General features: G+C 40.1%; 1 protein-coding gene across 9 annotated transcripts in view; it reads left to right on the plus strand.

Moving 5' to 3' along the window:
• The window catches only part of PLA2R1 (phospholipase A2 receptor 1), a 141,617-nt gene that overhangs the window by 22,829 nt on the left and 96,968 nt on the right, over window positions 1-21,820 (plus strand). For all 9 annotated transcript variants that reach the window (XR_010344594.1, XM_012454839.3, XM_012454837.3 and 6 more), the window contains 5 exons: window positions 7,113-7,286; window positions 11,537-11,650; window positions 12,144-12,287; window positions 17,716-17,910; window positions 20,642-20,799. Coding sequence is in view for 8 of the 9 variants with exons in the window: in XM_012454839.3 (XP_012310262.1) it covers window positions 7,113-7,286; window positions 11,537-11,650; window positions 12,144-12,287; window positions 17,716-17,910; window positions 20,642-20,799 (785 nt within the window). In the remaining variant the exon portion in view is untranslated. The remainder of the gene's footprint in view (window positions 1-7,112; window positions 7,287-11,536; window positions 11,651-12,143; window positions 12,288-17,715; window positions 17,911-20,641; window positions 20,800-21,820) is intronic.

Genomic DNA, 21,820 nt, shown 5'->3' on the forward strand with positions numbered 1-21,820 from the left:
TCGGTGCCAGTTTTCTTCCTTTCTCATTACTTTTGGCTCCTGGTAGCCCATATAACTCAAAATGACATGTCAGAGATTGAAACCCGAGCACACTGATAGCTCTTTCCATGAGGTCAACAAGTGGATGGGACAGGGAAGAGTGAGTGGAATAAAGTAAAGGTCTGTACTGCTGTATCTCATCCTCCTTATGTGGGAGTTTGTTTTTTTTTTAATATCTCAATGTAAAATGATGCTACCATTTTTCAGAAAAAACGTTTATTGTAGATGAGCAGAATTTGAAGTTAGTATTCATAAACACATACACAAACATACTAGCAGTGAAGGATGTAATAAAACATCTTCAGCAGTAAGGACGACACACAGGAATTTCTCTGGGTTTGTTTAGAGGCAATTCCGGGCCATTCTAGGTTGTGTGCCTTAGACAGCTGCAGAAACACTTAGTTAATTTGAGATATTTTTAGGATACCAACCTGTGGAATGATATGATTGTCCTTGAACCTTATTTTTATATAATTCTGATCAGTCGCTAGAGTGACATAATAGAGCAAATTTTGGCTGGGCACAGTGGCTCACGCCTGTAATCCCAACACTTTGGGAGGCTGAGGCAGTCAGATCACTTGAGGTCAGGAGTTCAATACCAGCATGACCAACATGGTGAAACTCCATTTCTACTAAAAATACAAAAATTAGATGGGCGTGGTCGTGGGCACCTGTAATCCCAGCTACTTAGGAGGCTGAGGCAGAAGAATTTCTTGAACATGGGTGGTGGAGGTTGAAGTGAGCCAAGATTGCAACACTGCACTTCAACCTGGGTGACAGAGCAAGACTCTGCCCCCTCACCACAAAAAAAGAAAAAGAACCAAATTGATACAATAAATCTATGGTTGCTCTAACCTGAGCCCTCAACATGGATCAGCAATGCTATATGGTTCTGTCATCCAGCTCTCTCATACCCCACAATGACCCTGCCAACATCTCTATTCTCCTCTAACTTCAAACCCTACCTTGCAACCTCCTTCCTGATTCTCATTAGGTTACCTCAATTCCTACCTCATAATGGCAAAAAGATCCATCAGACAGGCAGTTTTGGTGACTTCCAGCTCCCTAATCTTTAAGCCTACCTGTGCCTGTGCCCATCTTTATTTCCTCCCTTCTATGCACGAGGATGATGTTCCTCCTTCTATGTGGGCCAAGTCTCCTCACCTGAGCTCTGGAGCTCCTCATCCAACCTTCTCCAACCTGTATCTCAGTGGTTCTCAAAGTGTGGTCCCCGTTCCATCAGCGTCGGAATTCCCTGGGAGCTTGCTAGAAATGCATAGTAGCAGTCCCACCCTAGACCATCATATCAGAAATTCTAGAAGTTTTAACAAATCTATGTTTTAACAAACTTCTAGGTGATTCCAGTGCACACCCATACTCTGCTGGGCCCTTATCCTTAGCAATTAAACCTGTGCAAGTCTTAAAATAACATCTTAAAAATAATGCAATTCCTTCATCACCATTTCTGCCTCCTGAAAACACCTCTCTCTCTCATCCTCTACATAAAGAGAATTCACAAAAGAATTATTGCTGGGCATGGTGCCTCATGCCTGTAATCCCAGCACTTTGGGAGGCCAAGGAGGGCGGATCACCTGAGGTCAGGAGTGCGAGACCAGCCTGATCAACATGGAGAAACCTGCTCTGTACTAAAAATATAAAATTAGCTGGGCGTGGTGGCTTATGCCTGTAATCCTGGCTACTCGGGAAGCTGAGGCAGGAGAATCGCTTGAACAGGGGAGGTGAAGGTTGCAGTGAGCAGAGATCGTGCCACTGTGCTCCAGCCTGGGCAACAAGAGAGAAACTATTTCTAAAAAAAAAAAAAAAAAAAAAAAAGAATTGTTTATACCTTCTCACTTTGCTTTCCTTCTTCAGGATGCACTCTCCTCTTGACTTCTTCAACAATGCATGCCCGACCTGGACTTCCATTTCCACAGACCATTCATCCATTTATTTATTTAACAAATTTGTATTGAACACCTACTATGTGCCAGGGACCCCTCTGGATCCTGGGGTTATAACCGTGAATGTGAAATATGAACGTCATAGTGCCTGCCCTGATGAAATTCACATTCAAGTATAATGCCCAAATTAATATATAATTACAGTTTATTGTAGGTTCTACCTTAGGAAAATACAGTATTATAAGTGAGAAACCAAAGTTAAAATTGAGAATCATGGAAGACTTTCCTAAGGAAGTTGTATTTGAACTCTAACTCAAGAGATGAGTAGAAGTTGTCAAGATGGAGAGTGGGGAAATGAGATATTTATTCAGAGATGCATGGTGCAGCCATGTGCAAAGGAAAGGGAGAGGCAGTGGTCAGCATGGGTTGTGCACAATAAAGGGGGTATATGGTTTAAATAAAACTAATAATAAAACCAAGTAAAAGTCTGCTTTTGATTCACCATGCACATGCTCTAACAATTCTAAACAATGTCAGTGATAAAAATACCCCCACCTGCCCAGGCTGACTGCTCTTCCACTCCCAGACCTCAGCATGTCACTGGCCAAATATCTGAAGGTTTTGAGGGGGGAAGAGGTTATTGCCATCTAAGAAAGACAGTGTGGCAGGAGTACAGTGGTTGAAGGAGAGAGAAGACACTCTGAAAAGATAGAGCCCAACTCATAGACAGGCTAGATAATTCAGAGTGTCATAAAGATAAGGACTTACCTAATTCTCAGTGCAAAAGGAAGCCATAAAAGGCTTTTAAGCAGGATAGTGATAATAATTTTTAAAAAAACATTTAAGGATTACTCTGGCTCCATTGTACTGAATGGTTTTGAAGGGAGCAATATGCAAATCCTGGAGACTTGGTAGAAAGTTGGAGCAATAGTCTGGTCCAGGAGTAGTAGTGGCTTCAGTTAGGTGACAGCCAAGGGGTTGGAGAAATGTGAATGTATTGAAAATCTAATTTGTTGACAAACTGAACAGGACCTAGTTGTCAGGAGCTTAGCTGGGCTAGAGACAGCTGAGCTGTCAGGTGTTGGAGTAGCTGATTAGCAACAAGCCAAAAATGAAAGCGTTAAAACTGTTGATCACTCACTACAATGGTCTAAGGAAGAGTCTAAAAGAATTTGCCACCTCCCCAACTCGCCCCCCACTTCCATTTTTCCCCAGGGAATAGCACAGCCATCAAGGGTCAGTGGATCAGCACAGACGTGGAGCTCAGCTCAGCTCACTGTTGACAGAACCCTAAACAACAACAACAAAGGCTTTTCAGTTTTATAGATTCTGGGTTGGGGTAAGATGTGGGGAAGAGCTAGGAGACAAAAAGGACTGAGCACTGAGTCAGAGTGGGGAGAAAGTGTCTTCAAGGTTTCCCTCTTCCCCACTCCATCCCAGCCTCAGCAGGGGCATCTGAAGAGGACCTTGGCCCACAGCCTCACATAGAAAGAGACCTAGGAACTGAAGACACCTCACCAGAAATGCAAATAACACAGAGCACAATGGGCCTGAGGGGCCTGAGCCCCTAACTGTGAATCTCTTTAAAAACTGCAGTACGCCAGCTCTGCACCAAGTCTGGGGTGGAGGCAGCTTTCTCCCATGAGGCCTGCTGGGTAAAGCCTTTGTAACTGCCTATGGTCAGGCCTTAAGAATCACATATAGGTTTTTAACCAGGAGTAGGACTTCTCACTCCTAAGAACTTGGAGGCTAGGAGAGAAAGTGAGACATTAATTCAGACTCCATGTTTCTAACATGCATAGCTAAGTTTATGGAGATATACACTTGGAAAAGAAAAGTACTATTCAGGTTGGCACATGTTACATGTGAGTCAGTTATGCAGAGATGTGGACTAGGCAGGTAGACATAATGGTCTCTATGTTTTTGGAAGTTATAGGAAATGGACCCATGAAAACAAGTTAGATAGCCATGTGTAGAAAGCATGTGTAGAATGGAAAGGAATGGGGCTCAGGGCCAAGTCTTAAGGCCTCCAACATTTAATTTGAGTAGAGAAGAATAAATCAGTAAAGGAGACTGAAAGGGGGCAGCCAGGGAGGCATAAGGGAAACCAGGCATGGGAAGTCCAGAAAAGAGTAAATCAGCACAAAGAGGGAACTCAGCCTGCCAAGTGCTGACGAAGGGCCTTGCTGATAAAGTCTCAAACTAACATTTGCTGAATTTGGCAACACAGGGATCACTGATGGCCTTAACAAGATATACCTTAATTGCCAGATTGAGTGGATGAGAGAGTAAGTGGGAAATTAGAAGAGGATGAAACACTTCCCAAGTCATTCTACAAATGCACTTCAGTTCATTAAAAGAGAGGTGTAGTTTAGGAGGAGGAAAATCACCCATTTATAACACCAGGCAAAAGATTTTGGTACTCTCTCATCACATAATAGGAGACCCAAAGTTATAAATTATACAACTGCTCCCCTGAAGGAGCTCATAATTTAGCAATAGAAGAAATGATATAAAGTCAGTCAAAGATGTAAAGAATATAAAATAGGATTATAGCCCTTAAATTAGAATTTTTCAAGAATAATAAACATACCTGAGACACCAGCCTTTGATCTTGCATTTTCTGTGGCTTGGAAAGAGATTATATATAAGTGCACATGCCAACGTAAAGGTGGGAGCCTGTAGCAGGTAGGTCCCTGGGGATCAGTCTCCAAGCCAAAGGTTAACGTGGGAGTTTTTTGGGGGACCCCCTTCAGGATCAGTTCGTGTGAAAAGGAAGGGAAGAGAGCAGGATTGCACAGAACAGGCTCTGATGCAGGCCTGAAAGACCCTAGGCCAACTCTATTTAGAGGTCTCAAGCTGGGGTGACCCTTCAGAGTTGCCACTTGTTAGGATGGAGGTCTAAGTATGTCACTACATTGACTGTCATGGTCTGCCAGCTGCCCTTGGGAAGGGAGAGTGACATGGGGCAGAGACTCTTCTGCCAACGCAATCCTTAAAGGAGGCTTAACACTGAGAGCAGCACATCTCAGTGACCATGACAATATTTTCATTCTGTTACTTACAACCTTCAAATGAGATTCATGGAGTGACATGCAGCCCACCTAGAGAAGGAGAGAAAGGACTTGTGTCTGTCTGTATGGAAGTACAAATTTTTATACAGGCTGAGCATCCCTCATCCAAAATTCTTGGGCCCTAAAGTGTTATAGATTTCTGATTTTAGGATATTTGCATATACACAATGAGATTTCTTGGGTATAGGACCCAAGTTTAAATACAGAATTCATTTATGTTTTATGTACACATTATACCCATAGGCTGAAGGTAATTTTATACAACATTTTAAATAATTTTGTGCATGAAACAAAGTATTGACCAAAACCCGTCACATGGGGTCAAGTGTAGAATTTTCTATTTGTGGCGTCATGTCAGCACTAAAAAAAAATTCACCGTGTTGCCCAGGCTGGTCTTGAACTCCTAGGTTCAAGCGATCCACCTGCCTCAGCTTCCCAAAGGGCTGGGATTACAGGCATGAACCACCATACCCGGCCTCTTTCTTTCTCTTTTTGCAGCAATAGGGTCTTGCTTTGTTGAACAGGCTGGTCTCAAACTCCTCACTTCAAGTGATCTTCCTGCTTCAGCTTCCCAAAGTGCTAAGATTACAGGCATGAGCCACTGTGACTGGCCTAAATGATTCTTACGCACACGAAAACTGTGAACACACCCCCACTCTCCCATCATAGTCTCAGCTGTCATGGTGGATAAGTATGGCTAAACTAGTGTCTGATAACACGCAGTAGTATGTTGTCCGTATCAGGGAAAGCCAGCATTTTAACTGAAAACAATCTCTAAGGATTCCATCTCAATGGGGAAATTCCAGTCACCAGGACAACATGACTACTGAAAATTTCCCTTCTCTTTTTCCTTTCTTTCTTTCCCCTTTTTTTCAGTTTTACTTGCTGATAGCCTTATCTTCTGCCTTCCTTTAATCTTGGATCCTTCTATAAACACATGTATCAGTCAGGAAACTCTACAGACAACCTTAGATTTATATGCGATTTAAAACCTCTGTAATGTGTGTTGCAACCAGACATGAAAATAAACTTTCCACATTTCCCAAGGGGAACATCTAAGTGTTATGAGAAGGAAAAAACAAACTAAAAGGATTTTATTGTCAAATAAGTTTCAAGTACACTGAATTAAAATTAAACATCTTTACTACAAAACTTCTTGAATATGCTAATGTGCATTGTGAATTTCCCAGAGAATGCTGTGCATGCATTGTGTCTCAGATTTTCCTCGGGAGCCTCTTGAAGTTGTCTTACTTTGGGAATCACACTTTAAGAAAGGCTGTCCTAGATGCCCGCTGGCCTGTCAGTCATTTTCAGTCATGCTGCAGTATGGCTCACGTTTTCTACATTCTGACATTCTCTGAGTTTGATTTCCGGTCATTATTGTGGCTACTTAGTTCACCTCAGAGTTTGATTTAAAATGCTAGAGAAAGCACCCAAACTTGGTCTTAGTTTTCTGTTGTTTCAAGAAATTTCTGACTTAGCTCCACATTTCATACTCTATTAAATTTACTTTTGAGCATACTATGCACTAAAGACATTCAGCCAATGTCTTCCAGGTGGATCTTGCTTCCATTCCTCTTGGCTAAAAGAACTTTCTAAAACTTATGTCAGTGTTACTGTGCTTGTTTATTTGAAAACTTGTGTTTACTATCGACTCATACTGTATCCTTATATTTTAGCATTTTGTATTTGGGGAGAAATGCCTTTTGAAATAACATTTGTATCTACTGAAATGAACATTTAAAGTCACAAGTTTTCAATATAAAGTTCCAAATGACAAAAGAACTCAGATCTTATTTTCACAAATATTTTGCTTCCATCTCCTTCTCTTAAAACTGGTTTCTATTATTATTCTGGAAAGGATCATAACTTTTTCATTGGTGATTTCTTGTATTTCCTTAGGTAAATCATGAAAGAGTTTGACCATATCTTAGCAATAACAATACAGAGTTTATCATAAAGACCTAATCAATAATAGATTAGGCACTGAAGTTTTAGAGACTGCAAGATGGAATAATTCCATTCAGATTCCTCTTAGAAATATGTTGCTGTATAGATAAAATAAGACTTGAATGTTTTTAATGGACATTATTTCCAGCCTCTGCAGAAGTAAGTTGTGATGCTATTTGGGAGAAGGACCTCAATTCACACATTTGCTACCAGTTCAACCTGCTTTCGTCTCTCTCTTGGAGTGAGGCACATTCTTCATGCCAGATGCAAGGAGGTGCACTATTAAGTATTACAGATGAAACTGAAGAAAATTTCATAAAGGGTAAGTAGGTGGATGATGCACATTGATATTGATACAATAAAAAGGCTGTTGTTAACTGTTTTCAAGTGTACAAAAATATATGCTGAAAAAATTTCTTAAAAAATATTTTTCTTTCCTTAATACAGCCCAAAACTCTCAACCAAAATTTTTCCATGAACGCTGAGTGATTCCATTTGACATCCAATGATGTCTTTTTTATTTTCTCTCCCTTGGAAAGGGGAATTTGAAGCCACAGCAAGGGACCCAGGAGAGTTGCAATTCTAACAAGTAGATCAGGAAGATTTCTAAATTTAAGGGCTAGTTTTTCTCTTCTGGAGATTTTAGCCATTCCATTTTCATTAATAAATCATTAAGCATTTTATTAATTGAACAAGATCTTACCTATCACTCACCATGTGCAGGTACATCATAGGCCTTCTGGTGGGTACCAAAAAAAACCTTGAAATTTAATGGGAAAAGCAAACGCACATATATTTTAACTAACAGTATAGACAATAACATGCTAAAAGAATTGTGCTGATAAACTAAGACTTATGTTTCATCACCTGAACTCTCCTCTTACTTCTCCTTTATACATTAAATGTGTTTGTATGTGTGTACATTCACCTCTTTAAAAACTTGTGGAAACATTAGAAAACGTCACAAAATTAGTCACTTTTATTAACAGTTTTTGATGCCAATTTTTGTCCAATTTTATTGCATATATAGTACATGTTCATTTTAGAATAATTTTTAAGATTCAGGTATATAGAAAGAAAAACCAATGAAAAAGTTCCCATAGTTCTGTAATCCAGAGATAACTGTGTTTCTCTGCAAAAATATATGAATGCATGTGTACATATATAGTATATATAAAAAATGGTATTATATAAAAATGTGGCAGCAGCCAGGCATGGTGGCTCACACCTGTAAACCCAGCACTTTGGGAGGCCAACGCAGGTGGATCAATTGAGGCCCAGAGTTCAAGACTAGCCTGGCCAACATGGTGAAACCCCCTCTCTACTAAAAATACAAAAATTAACCAGATGTGGTGGCACACACCCGTAGTCTCAGCTACTCAGGAGGCTGAGGCAGGAGAATCACTTGAACCTGGGAGGTGGAGGATGTAGTGAGCTGAGATTGCACCATTGCACTCCAGCCTGGGCAGCAGAATGAGACTCCATATCAAAACACATAAATAAAAAATTAAAATAAATAAAAACATGGCAGCTATTGCATAATAGTTAGGAGCAGGGAGCCACCTGCCTGGGTTTAAATCCTGCCTCTACTACTTGAGTACCACGGTTGCTCAAGCAACTGATTTAACCACTCTGTGCCTCAATTTCCCCCCTACCAAGTGGAAATAATAATAATGCAAATCCTTGGTGTGGATTACATATTTTAATATAGGTGAAATCGTAGAAAAGTGCCTGGCACACATAATAAACATTCAGTGTGTGTTAACCATTTAACAACAACTGTGTACACAATTCAGTAATCTAGTTATTTTGTTTACCTGCATATAAGGAACATTGGCCTGGATCTATAAATATAGATCTACATTATAATTTTTAATGGTTACAAAGTAGTATAGGTTAGTGGTAATATATTGATCGAATCTCCTTTTATTAGAGATATTGATAAAACTATTTGTTTTGTTATTTATTTATTTGCTGATATTATAAAACATCCCTGCACATATCTACTTGCATACATCCCCAATTATTTCTCTATAAGTTTGAAGAAATGGGTTCACTGGATGGAAAAGTAAGCACATTTTCAAGCTTTTGAAAGTCATTAACATCTTCCAGAAGGATTGTAAGCAACAAATGAACAATACATGCCCACCCTTTCACCACAGCTATGCAGAAATCAGAAATTATTATTGAATTTGATTTGAATAAGTCATAGTGCAGGAAAACATCAATTTTCAAAATCATTATAAGCCTGGAATGGTTTTTATATAAAAGTTTGCACATCATTTATGAATTACAATTATCTGTCTTAACTGCCAGGATTTCTCATGAGACGGTCTGGACTTATTCATCAAATTTGAATCACAATTTTAAAAAATAAGACATGTCAGGAACTTTGATTTAAGTACCTCAGTTCTATAATTAGTCTTTGGAAAATGTTGGGAAAAACAGAAGTCTATTCATAAAGGCAGAAACCTGTTTCAACCAAGGTATTTTTTAATGATGAAAATAGTCTAATGTTTCTTGCTAATTCTAGTGAACATATACTATGGTATAAGGAATTATCTAAGTTGTCATGAATGCCAAGAAATATCCAAAGGAATTTAAATTCAAGCTTCTTATTACAGTATTGTGAGCCAGCTTAGTCCTAAAGGTAAATAGATGGTTTTTTTGTGCCTTCAGACACAGATTATAAATTGCACAATGATTTTTTATGTTCATTATTAAAACAATTGCACAATAGGTATTCAAAATAATTCTAAGATAAGAATAATTAATGTTTTAATATTTTAACTTGATTTTAAAATATCACTTGGCACTTGTCTGGATGTGAAATGTGAAAAATTCTCCCTGCTTTGTCAATCCATTTCACTTCTTATCATCATAAGACCTGTTAAATGATTTAATCAAATGGTGATATTGAAAGGAATAATCAAATGGACATTAGAAAGAGATTCCATGTGAATGCCACAGAAATTTGGAAGGGTGAAACCCATGTATAGTATGCTGTTTCTGTTTATTGATTTCTGGGAGTCTCAAAATTATAAAGCACCTTTTTCTCTTTTCTTAAATGGGTTAGGCTCTTTGAGTTTTTCACAATTGTGTTGAAATGTCTCACCACTGAGGATACTGCAGCCTTGTTATATAACTACAATAACCTTCACAACTTGGGTAATCATACAATCTGTCATCCAAACTGAGACTCTTTTGAGAGTAAAAGGGACTGTGATTAATAATTATTCTGGGACTAGCAGCATGAACCATGAGTTTTCCAGGAAAACTGGGACATACGGTCACCTTGTTTATAACCCTTATCCATCAGGGTCTTGATCTCAGGCAGGACCCCTGTATCTGACTTAAAAATAAATTGGGCTCTGAAGCAGGTGAATCGTAAGAGAACAATGGTCTCCTTTGTAGGTTAGACGAGTAAATGGCAACATTTCAAAGTTTCACAAAATTGCCACTTTCATTAAGTTTCTGACACTGGGTTTTGGTTCCCCCTGCCCCAAAATTTTACTGCACAAGTAGTACCTATTTGTTCTGGAATAATGTTTAAAATGTAGGTGCACAAACAGAAAAACTGAAGAAAAATTTTCATAATTCTATAATTTTGATAACTATGTTTTTCTGCATGTCAGTGCATCTTTTTATTCACAGTATCCATAACAAAAATGGTATTGCATTAAACCGCGAGTTGTAGTGGACTGGTTAAGAGCAGGGACCGCAGAGCCAGCCTGCCATAAAATCTTCTCCCACCTCAAGCTGTGGAAGCAGCTTCCAGTTTGCACTGCACACAGCCTTAGGTCCTGACCTGCTAGCGATCCCCTGAGACACTCTGATCCCCTGAGACAACTCCTGGTGGCTCTCACACTGTACACCTCTCGGTGATCTACTTATCTCAGCACACAATTTTTTTTTTTTTTTTTTGAGACGGAGTTTTTCGGTCTTGTTGCCCAGACTGGAGTGCAATGGCGCAATCTCGGCTCCGGGGTAGCTGGGATTACAGGCATACGCCACCACGCCCGGCTAATTGTTTCTGTCTCTTTAGTAGAGATGGGGTTTCTCCATGTTGGTCAGGCTGGTCTTGAACTCCCGAGTTCAGGTGATTCGCCCGCCTCGGCCTCCCAAAGTGCTGGGATTACAGGCATGAGCCACCACGCCTGGCCTTCAGCACACCTTTTTAGCTTTGAAGATGTGCCTCTGTTTACTTTCTGGGAGCAACCCTGCACACCTGCTCCTCCACCCTATGAAACCTTTAAGTTAATGAGCTCACTCAAGTAAGACGGCCTCAAGCATGCAACCTTGCACCCTTGTCTAGATTGACAGCCACTGAAAGGCAACATTTCTAGGTACTTGCATGAAGCATTCACAGTTGAAAAACAACTGTCAGTGAGCTGCTCTGTTTCTCAAGATGGTGGGAACCTGCTTTATCACTCAGAAGCACCACGTGCATTCTGTGCACCTTTCCTGTCATTGACTGGGATTAATTTCTGACTCCATGATTCAGGAATAGGAGAGCAAGAAAGACATGTAACACTGGATTTTTTTTTTGAAGCTCCATAATTTTCATTTCAGAGCACGTGAGCAGTAAAGCAGTGGAGGTGTGGATCGGTCTCAATCAGCTGGATGAACACGCTGGCTGGCAGTGGTCTGATGGAACGCCGCTCAACTACCTGAATTGGAGCCCAGGTGCTCGCGTTGTTTTCTTTGCCTTCATCACGTGGCATCATCCTGCAGCCTTACACAGCAGCATTTCCCATGCACATAGGGCATGCTTTTGTGACAGTAACTTATAAACATCTTTTAGCCTGACTGAATTCCTTTAAGGCAAGCTTTTCCAAACAAGAAAATAGAGACCAAGGAGACAAGCTTTTTAGCCAAAGTTGCAGGAAGGTTTGAGTGCAAGCCAAGATTTCAGTCTGCTGTTTTAAAAATAGCAACAAATTCCAAAATATCTCTCTACTTTAAAATAATAAAATTGGGTGTTTTGGAATCTTTGGGAAATCATTGAATTGACAATGCCTGCAAAATCATAGATAACATCTTATAGGATATAACATCTTATAGAATCTACTATATATGACAAATAGAAGGGCTGTCCCCTTGATGCTAAAACTACATTTCAATATATATTAAACTAACTGCTTTTGCTTCTAACATTAAACACACTCTGTATTTTCAGAGGTAAATTTTGAGCCATTTGTTGAATATCACTGTGGAACATTTAGTTTGTTTATGCCAAGTGCCTGGAGGAGTCGGGATTGTGAGTCCACCTTGCCATACATATGTAAAAAATATCTAAACCACATCGATCATGAAATAGTTGGTAAGTGTTTTTATTTTAAGTTGTTGTTAGATGTTGTTTACTTGTCCTCTCAGTATATGTAAATTCCTCTATTTTTTGCTAATAGTTCATAATGTAAACTTAGCTAAAGCTAGTTTATCTTTACACACAAAAAAATCTACGTCAAAGAGACTGGGAGTTTGTCAACAAATGCATTTAGGTTTTTACTAAAAACTGAAATAAACTGAGCATAACGAACATTTTCTTCCTGTCTTTTACAAAAATGGTACTATTAGTTATTCGGGATCCACAAAATAAGATATGTTTCTTTTTCTATTCTAGTGTTGAGTTTTATTTATTGTTCCCCTAGAAATTAAACATACTTTAGAAAGCAATTTTATAGAATTATTTACTTCATTGAGTTTCTGCCACACTCTGAATCTCTTATTAGTAATACCATGTCCGCCCTGAAATCACATGCAGAACTTTTAGATGGAGTTGATACTTAAATAATACCTAATTACAGTCTAGTACCAGAAGTCCAATTATTTCTGTTTTTAAAGTCTATGTCCTCTATAAGGTCTATAGTTTCTGTGAGAAATAATGTCTTAAATCAGAAAGTAGAGATAAAAGTATCACAATTTTTTAAAGAATCATTACAAAAATAATTAGAAAAAAACTCTAGATTTAAAATAAGCTGAATTGTCATTTTTAAATATTGTCCCTTACAATTTGGTTTTAACTTTTATTTTCCTTTAAATAGCTAAGCCTAGGAGTTTTATAGAATATGGGGTGTAAGCTGGGGAAAGAAGAAGCATCTTGTAGCTTTTTTTCCATTGTTTCAGGAATTGCTGAAATTACTACCACCTGTTATTGTCCTTGTCCCTCCCTGTCTTCCTTCTTTCATGTTCCTTTGTCTATTCCGTCTCTCTTCATTTTTTCTTTCTTTATTATGCCATCTTGCATTCCCTCCTGCCACCCTTCTTTTATTCTGTTATATTTATCCTTCTGATCTGCTAGTTGAGGTCAGAAGACCTGAAATGGGAGTAGTTAAGTTAGCTTGTTTGGATTATTTGCTGTTGCTTCAAGTTCAACAAATTCTTCTGCAAGTCGATCGAGTCCCTGGCTTCAACCTTTGTGCTTCCCCTGCTTCAGTCAGAGAAGATCCTCTTTAAAATTCCATGTGTTATTGTTTATGTCTTTGTTTTGTCTTGCTATTGTCACCCAGGCTGGAGTGCAATGGCACAATCTTGGCTCACTGCAACCTCCACCTCCCAGGTTCAAGTGATTTTCATCCCTCAGCCTCCTGAGTAGTTAGGATTACAGCACCCGCCACCATGCCCAGCTAATATTCGCATTTTTAGTAGAGTTGGGGTTTCACCACGTTGGCCAGGCTGGTCTTGAACACCTGACCTCAGGCGATCCGCCCACCTGGGCCTCTCAAAGTGCTGGGATTGCAGGCATGAACCACCACACCCAGCTTAAAATTCCATGTTTAAAAATGATACTGTGAGTGGTTTTTTAGGCTGAAAACCTCTGGAGTCAATAATATATAAAGTTCTAACATTCTTTGGCCATGATTCTAATTGCTGTCAGAGTCCTAGAAACAATTTTAAAAGAAAGTTTTGTTTCCCAAATAGCAGTGAAATCGTATTTAGTTTAACTAAATTAGTTCTTAATGGAGGCACCTAGTTGTGGTTAATAAAATAAGGTAAAAATGCCATCATTAGACTGGGGGCAAACTCCTGAGAAAGGAAAGCTAAAATGCAGCTGTATGCATCACCACTGGCCTCCAATGTCCAAAGCATCACGGCACTGAGTTCCTTTAAGTCCCACCCAGAGTCCCTGTCAGTCCAGAGCAACGCCACAGACACCCAGACTTATCTTCAAAGTGAAACCTATTTGTCATCCCCATTTTAGAGGAAGTCATCAGAGTTTTAGGCTCTTTTCAGCTGGGGATAAAGCCTACCTTACCCATATACTATGTACAAAATCCTTGGAATACTTTAGTATCCCATAATACTTCTAAATGTAAAAAGGTTTCAAAAATGAACAGCTTTGTTAAATTTTATACCTAGCCCCAACACTCTGCTTTCATTGCATGTCCTTTGTCAAGACTCTTCACTTCTTTGGTTTTGTTGTTGTTGTTGTTTTTTGTTTTACTTTTTTACTATTTTTTAGAATAAAATTTGCTGTGTGTATTTAAAGTATACAACATGATGTCATAGGATACATATATATAGTACCATGGTTATTATAGTGAAACAAATTAACACATCCATCATCTCACTTAGTTGCCCATTTCCCCCAATGTGACAAGAGCAACTATAATCTCCTCATTTAGCAAAAATCCTGAATATACCACATTAACTCTAATCCTCATGCTGTACAGTAGACTTTCAGACTTGTCCTTCCTCCGTATCTGCTATTTGTATCCTTTTTCCTACCTCTGCTCATTTTCCCTCTTTGACCCCTAGTAACCTTTGATCCATTCAACTATTCTGTGTTTTGATTAGATAATTTAATCAATTTGCATTCAAAGTAATTATTGATAGGTAAGGACTTACTACTGCCATTTTGTTCATTGTTTTCTGGTTGTTTTATACATTTTTTTCCTTCCTCTGATATTGTTTACCTTTGTGATTTGGTGATTTTGTGTGTGTGCTAAATTTCAATTCCTTTCTCTTTATCAGTTGTCTGCTATAGTTTTGTTTTGTTTTGTTGTTTTGTGGTTTTTTGTTTTTGTTTTTGTTTGCTTTGCGGTTATCATATGGCTTACATAAAACATCTTATAATGGACTATTTTACACTAATAACAGCTTAACTTTAGTTGCATACAGTCACTCTAGATTTTTACCCTACCCCCAATAGTTAAAATTTTGATTGCACAACTTACATCTTTTAATATTGTGTATTTCTTAATTCATTGTAGCTATAGTTATGTTTTACCATTTTGGTTATTTATTTATTTACTTATTTATGTATGTTTTAGAGACAGGGTCTTGCTCTGTTGCCCAGGCTGGAATATGGTGGCATGATCATAGCTCAACCTCCTGGATTCAAGTAATCCTCTTACCTCAGCTCCCAAAGTGCTGGGATTACAGCCATGAGCCACTGTTCCCAACCTATTTTTGACAATTTTGACTTTAATCTTCAAACTAGAGATATAAATCATTTACAGGCCACCATTACAGTATTTGAGTATTCCGAACCTGACTGTATATTTACCTCTAAGGAAGAAGGGGTACTCTGGAGGTTTGGCTCCAGGGAACAGAGCAGGGCTGTAATTTTGGAACCAGAACCAGTATGGCACAGTGGCAACTCAAGCTCTAGGAGATGAAGCATTAGGCATTGGTGACTCCGGACCCTGGGATGGTGGGACACAGCAGTATCTCAGGCTCTGTGAGATCAGGTTCAGCAGCAGCAAGGACCCAGGAATGGTAGCATGTAGCTGTGGCTTGTTCCCTGGGGGGAAAGGAGCAACAAAATGATGACTCCACTATCTGGGAAGGTAGGGTGCTTCAGCAGCTCAGGCTTTGTGGGACTAGTCCAGTTCCAGGAAAGCAGGGTGCTATAGCTGTTTGGCCTGGAGGGCAGGATGTCCCAGCCCCAGCCCTGCCAATGCTGTTTCCCTTGGATTCAGGGTATCACATCAGCTAAGCCCCAGGAAGCACAGCTGCTCAGCTCAGCCAAGGCACCCATTCTCCCATGATGGGGCTGATTCAGGTTAGATGCTGGGGGGTATGATTGCTTTGGGCAGCTAAAGCACTGTTTCCCCTGGATTTGGGAGCCACTTCAGCTCAGGTGCCAGGGGTGTGACTGTTCTGGGCAGCCAGGGTAGGGATTCCTTGGGAGGCAGGGCGCCACTTCAGCACACACACTGGGAACATGACTGCTCTGGGCAGCCAAGGCACCATTTTTTTGGAGGCAGGGTAATGAGTCAGATCAGGCTCTGAGGGGCATGGTACAGCAACAACCAGAAAGGGTAGATGGAGCAGCTCATGGCAGCTTGGCCACACCAGGTAGAGTGAGGGCCCCACAGTAGCTTGGCATGGGGATGGTGGGCCACGAGGTAAAAGTGGTGCAGTGGTTACAAAGCCTCAAGGATGGAAGGATGGAAGGGTGCTGTGACTACTTACCACTGGTGCAGAACATGACATTCTAGCAGAGGTTCCTTTTTCAAGATGGTGCAGTGTAGTAGCCCCATAGGCCACAGAGAGACAGGGTTACAGCGTCAGAACTTTCTCTGGGGCAAGCATAGTCTTGTAGACTCCAGGCATCCCCTTCAACTGGGCTTAGTGCCTGTGAGGACTGCAGGGTCCCCAGTCTGATGGAGTTGGAGGCTGCTGGGATCCACTTGCTCACCCTTTCCTTACAGGGAGAAGTCCCTCCTGGCTCTAAGCTGCTTCCAATGGAGGCTTGGGAGATGGTGGTGGGGGCGGCAAGGGTTTCTGTGCTCCACGTTGTTTCTGCTACTCCCTTGATGTGCTCTAGCACCCTTCTTCTGCTGCCTTCGTGAAAATGTAGTCATTTATTCATCACTTTGGCTGTTCTGTGACAGGGACGAGCTCCAGGTGCTACCAGAAAGGGGTCTTGATCCAGATCCCAAGAAAGACTTGGAGCAAATCCATAAAATGAAAAAAGCAAGTTTATTAGGAAAGTAAAGGAGTAAAGAAAGGCTACCTCATAGGCAGAGAGCAGCAGCTTGGGCTACTCAGCCGATAACACTTAGAGTTCTTTCTCGATTATATGACAAACAAGGGGATTATTCGTGACTTTTTTGGGAAAGGGGCATACAAGTCCCAGAACTGAGGGTTCCTCCCCATTTTAGAGCATAGAGTGTAACTTCCTGATGTTGCCAAGGCTTGTAAGCTGTCATGGCACTGGTGGGAGTGTCTTTTAGCATGCTAATAAATTATAATTAGCATGTAATAAGCAGTGAAGATGACCAGAGGTCAGTTTCCTCACCATCTTGGTTTTCATGAGTTTTGGCTGGCTTCTTTACTGCAGCTTGTTTTATCAGCAAGGTCTGTGTGACCTGTATTTTGCGCTGACTTTCTATCTCATCCTATGACTTAGAATGCCTCCTGGGAATCCTGCTCAGTAGGTCTCAGTCTTATTTTAATCAGCCCCCAAACAAGATGGATTTGCTGTTGTTCAAAGGCCTCTGACACAGGTGTCTCTGTCTGTCATCTTGCTGCCATCCCGCCTCTCCTTACTTCTTTGTACCTTCACTAGCTCATCTGGAAAATGAAAGACCGAGGTTCATTTGATCCTAGACCTAGATCTAGATCATAGATTAGGCCCTTCTCAACTCTGAAGATCTAGAATTCCATGATTTATGTCATTTTGTGTATTTCTGTTTTTCACATTTTTAAAGTAATCTTACTGATGGCAATTTACGTAAACTGTAATAAGTAACATTAAAATAATTGTGGAAAATGACCTTGTTTTTTGTTGGTTTAAAAAGAAAAAGATGCTTGGAAATATTATGCTACCCACTGTGAACCTGGCTGGAATCCCTACAATCGTAATTGCTACAAACTTCAGAAAGAAGAAAAGACCTGGCATGAGGCTTTGCATTCTTGCCAGGCTGATAACAGTGCATTAATAGAGATAACCTCGTTAGCGGAAGTGGAGTTTCTTGTAACCCTCCTTGGAGATGGTGAGTCCCAACTGCCTTTGGTTTAGGAGGTATAAAATATAATGTAGTAACTACTTTTATTAGTAGAGTTGAAAAGAAATTTAAGCTATTTAAAAGTGGCTATTCGGGCCGGGCGCGGTGGCTCAAGCCTGCAATCCCAGCACTTTGGGAGGCCGAGGCCGGTGGATCACGAGGTCAAGAGATCGAGACCATCCTGGTCAACATGGTGAAACCCCGTCTCTACTAATACAAAAAATTAACTGGGCATGGTGGCGCATGCCTGTAATCCCAGCTACTCAGGAGGCTGAGGCAGGAGAATTGCCTGAACCCAGGAGGCGGTGGTTGCGGTGAGCCGAGATCGCACCATTGCACTCCAGCCTGGGTAACAAGAGGGAAACTCCGTCTCAAAAAAAAAAAAAGTGGCTATTCATGGCACATATATTTAAAGTTTCGAAATGATATTCAGTCGTTCAAATTTATTGAATTTTTACAAAATACATGTTCAGAAACTTTGTAACATCTTCACATATGCCACATATATTAGATGATTTTTAACTTTTTTTAAAGTAGGAAAGTTTATTTCCTTAAACTTCTAATGAAAAACCTAAACCTGTAATTCAGCTTTATAGCCACTACATAGCAGTAGTGTGCTATTAGCATGTAATCCACATAATACAGGAAATCCCTAAGGCAAATAATTGGATTTAAACAATTTTCGCCAGTGAACATGGGTAATTTATTTGGTGAGGTGGTGTTCAGACTGTTCCCCATGTGTAGGAGTTTCAGGCTGCTGGCTTCCACCCAGCCTGAGTCCATCAAAGTTGGTCTGCTCCTCACTGTGTCATGCATTTGACATAAACTTCTGCTGGAAAAACACTGAAATTACTGATTTCATTTTTCAGTTTTTAAAAATACAAAAAAATTCCAGGATCTACTTTGATGACCTTTTCAATTGTTAGCTTTTAGTTTGGAGTAAAAACATGCATCCTTCTCTGTTATTTTTCTGAATCCTTCACATTTGGGATTAAAAGAACCCTGTGGGCTGCTTATCTCACCAAGGGCACTCACGCATCTCTTTAAGCCACATAGGGTCCTTTCCTACCTAGGCTGTCAAATTTTAACTACTTTTCCAGCAACCTCATTTCAATGCCTTTAAGAGGTTTTGCTCCTTTCTTCCCATGGCAGAAAAAATAAAAAGTAAAAAACATACTTTAAAAAACAGGTTTAAGAGGTGATTATTTCTTGCATGCATATATTGCAGTGGTGAAGTCTGGCCTTTTAGTGGCCCCATCATGCGTTGTACTCAGCAGGCAATTTTTTAACCCTCAACCTCACCCTACCACCTTTTGGAGTCTCCAGTGTTTATTATCCTACTTTGTATATCCATGTGTCTCCATTGTTTAGCTCCCACTTATAAGTGAGAGCATGTAGTTTTTGACATTCTGAGTTATTCCACTTAGCAGAATCACCTCAAGTGCCATACCTGTGTGCAAAAGATATTATTTCATTCTTTTTTATGGCTGAGTAGTATTCCATGGTGGTGTGTTTGTGTGTGTGTGTGTGTGTGTGTGTGCGTATGTCCATATTTTTTTTATCCAACCCTCCTCTGATAGATACTTATATGATTCCATCTTTTCTATTGTGAATAATGCTATGATAAACATGTGTACAGGGATAAAAATCATTATATCAAAAAATAATTTTTGATATAATGATTTTTTTTCCCTTTGAGTATATACCCAGTAGTGAGGTTGCTGGATTGAATGGTAGTTCTATTTTTAGTTCTCTGAGTAATCTCCATACTGTTTTCCATAAAGGTTGTACTAATTTACACTCCTACCAATAGTGTATAAATGTTCCTTTTTTTGCATCCTCAACAACATCTGTTGGGGAGAAAAAAAACCGCATACCTTTAAGCTAGACCATCATTAAACGTTTGTTTGTTTCATGCCCTTTTCATAATCCAGTAGGACTTCCTGTTTTTCCTTTCTCTAGGCAGAAGCAAAACCAGACTTTTCAGATCTACCTAACCTACACACTTGGTTGTAGCAGAAACCAGAGCCCCAGGAAGCCAACTTGCTTAGGTTTTGTTGTTGCAGTGGCTTTAGCTCACACTCTGTCCCACTTATAAGGCCTATATCAAACAGATCTGGATATTATGGGAGTGTGTTAGTCCATTTTCTACTGCTTATAATAGAATACAAAGAAACTGAGTAATTTATAAAGAAAAGAAATTTATTTCCTATAGTTATCAAGGCTGGGAAGTTCAAGGTTAAAGGGCCACATCCACAGAGGGTCTTCTTGCTGGTGGAGATTCTCTGCAGAGTCCCATAATAGCACAGGGCATCCCATGGAGAGGGGACTGAGTGTGCTATCTCGGGTCTCTTTTCCTCTTCTTATAAAGCCACCAGTACCATTCCCATGACAACCAGTTAATCCATTAACCCATTAATCCATTCATCAGGGCAGAGCCTTCATGACCCACTCACCCCTGAAAGGCCCCCGTGTCAATACTGCCACACTGGGGATTAAGTTTCAACCAGAATTTTGAAGGGGACAAACATTCAAACCATAGCAGGGAGGAGAAAACATTTAAACAGATATTTTATACCGAGACTTAAACAGGTTTCATCACACAAAGAAATAAAGAAAAAATCACATGTGAAGTGGTCTATTGTGCTAATAACTCCAGGGTGTTATCTCCTTTGCAAATAATAGGATCCTGTAAATAATTTACATTTATCTCTTACAGAAAATGCATCAGAAACATGGATTGGTTTGAGCAGCAATAAAATTCCAGTTTCCTTTGAATGGTCTAATGACTCTTCAGTCATCTTTACTAATTGGCACACACTTGAGCCCAAAATTTTTCCAAATAGAAGCCAGCTGTGTGTCTCAGCAGAGCAGTCTGTAAGTCGATTCATTTGTTCGGTGTTCACTTTGCTGATCTTGTACTGAAGGCCACCTGTGCTGCAGCCTTGGGTTGTGACAGAGACCAAGACAGGCACAGTCCCGGCTCCTTATGGGCTTTCCATATTAGGGAGTAAACAAGTACACACAGAAAAAAAAAAAAAAAACATGGCAATTATAGTTGTAATGATTGTGCCAAGGAAATATGTGACATCATAGTGAAAAGTCTGGCTTAAGGCAGGACAGGACGGTCAGAAAGTATTTCTGAAAAGATGACATTTAAGCTTGGACTTCAAAAAAACTCTTAAAGAGAAAGGAAGAGAATATTCTAAGCAGAGCATGCAGAGGGTAGCAAGTGCAAAGACCCGAAGGCAGACCAAGACTTGCCCTGCTGAATGATCAAAAAGGAGACCAGCGGTGAGGAGGTCATAAGAGATGGGCAGCAGAAATTCTAAAATGCCAGGTTTCTAGGCCATGGTATAGGAACCACTAAAGTGCTTCAAGGAAACAAAGGGCATGATCTGATTTACATTTCAAAATTAACTGTGGCTGCTGCACAGAAAATGGTTAGGAGAGGGATAAAATGGAAGCAGAAAAGCCAGTTTGGAGGCTACTCTGGAGTTGAATTAGGGTAGTGACTGTGAAGAGAAATAGATCCAAGTGTGCTTTGGAGAACAGGAGGTGTTGCTAAGTTAGATGTGGGGGTGAGAGAGAACTCAGCTTTTGGCTCGAGCAACCATGGCTTTGGTGGATGGTGGTGCCATTGACTGCCGTGATGAAGAAGAAGGGAAGAACTAAGGGATGGAAGATTACTCTGGAGAGTGATAGTGTTTAAGCTCTGTTATCTTACTCACATAAAGGCATTTAAAGTGTGTGCAACCTCTTTGAAACCTCTTTGTGGATCAGTGGCAAATCTTGCTCTTTTCCTCGTGTGTGTGGAGTGGTCCCAGTGGCCTGAACATCACACTCATCCCTATGTTCTAGTCTCTCATTTATCTAAAGCACCTGATTATACAGAATT

Source organism: Aotus nancymaae, unplaced genomic scaffold, assembly GCF_030222135.1.
Source record: "Aotus nancymaae isolate 86718 unplaced genomic scaffold, 86718_ANA_hifiasm-v0.15.2.pri h1tg000029l, whole genome shotgun sequence".
In the NCBI taxonomy this organism is placed as follows: domain Eukaryota; kingdom Metazoa; phylum Chordata; class Mammalia; order Primates; family Aotidae; genus Aotus; species Aotus nancymaae.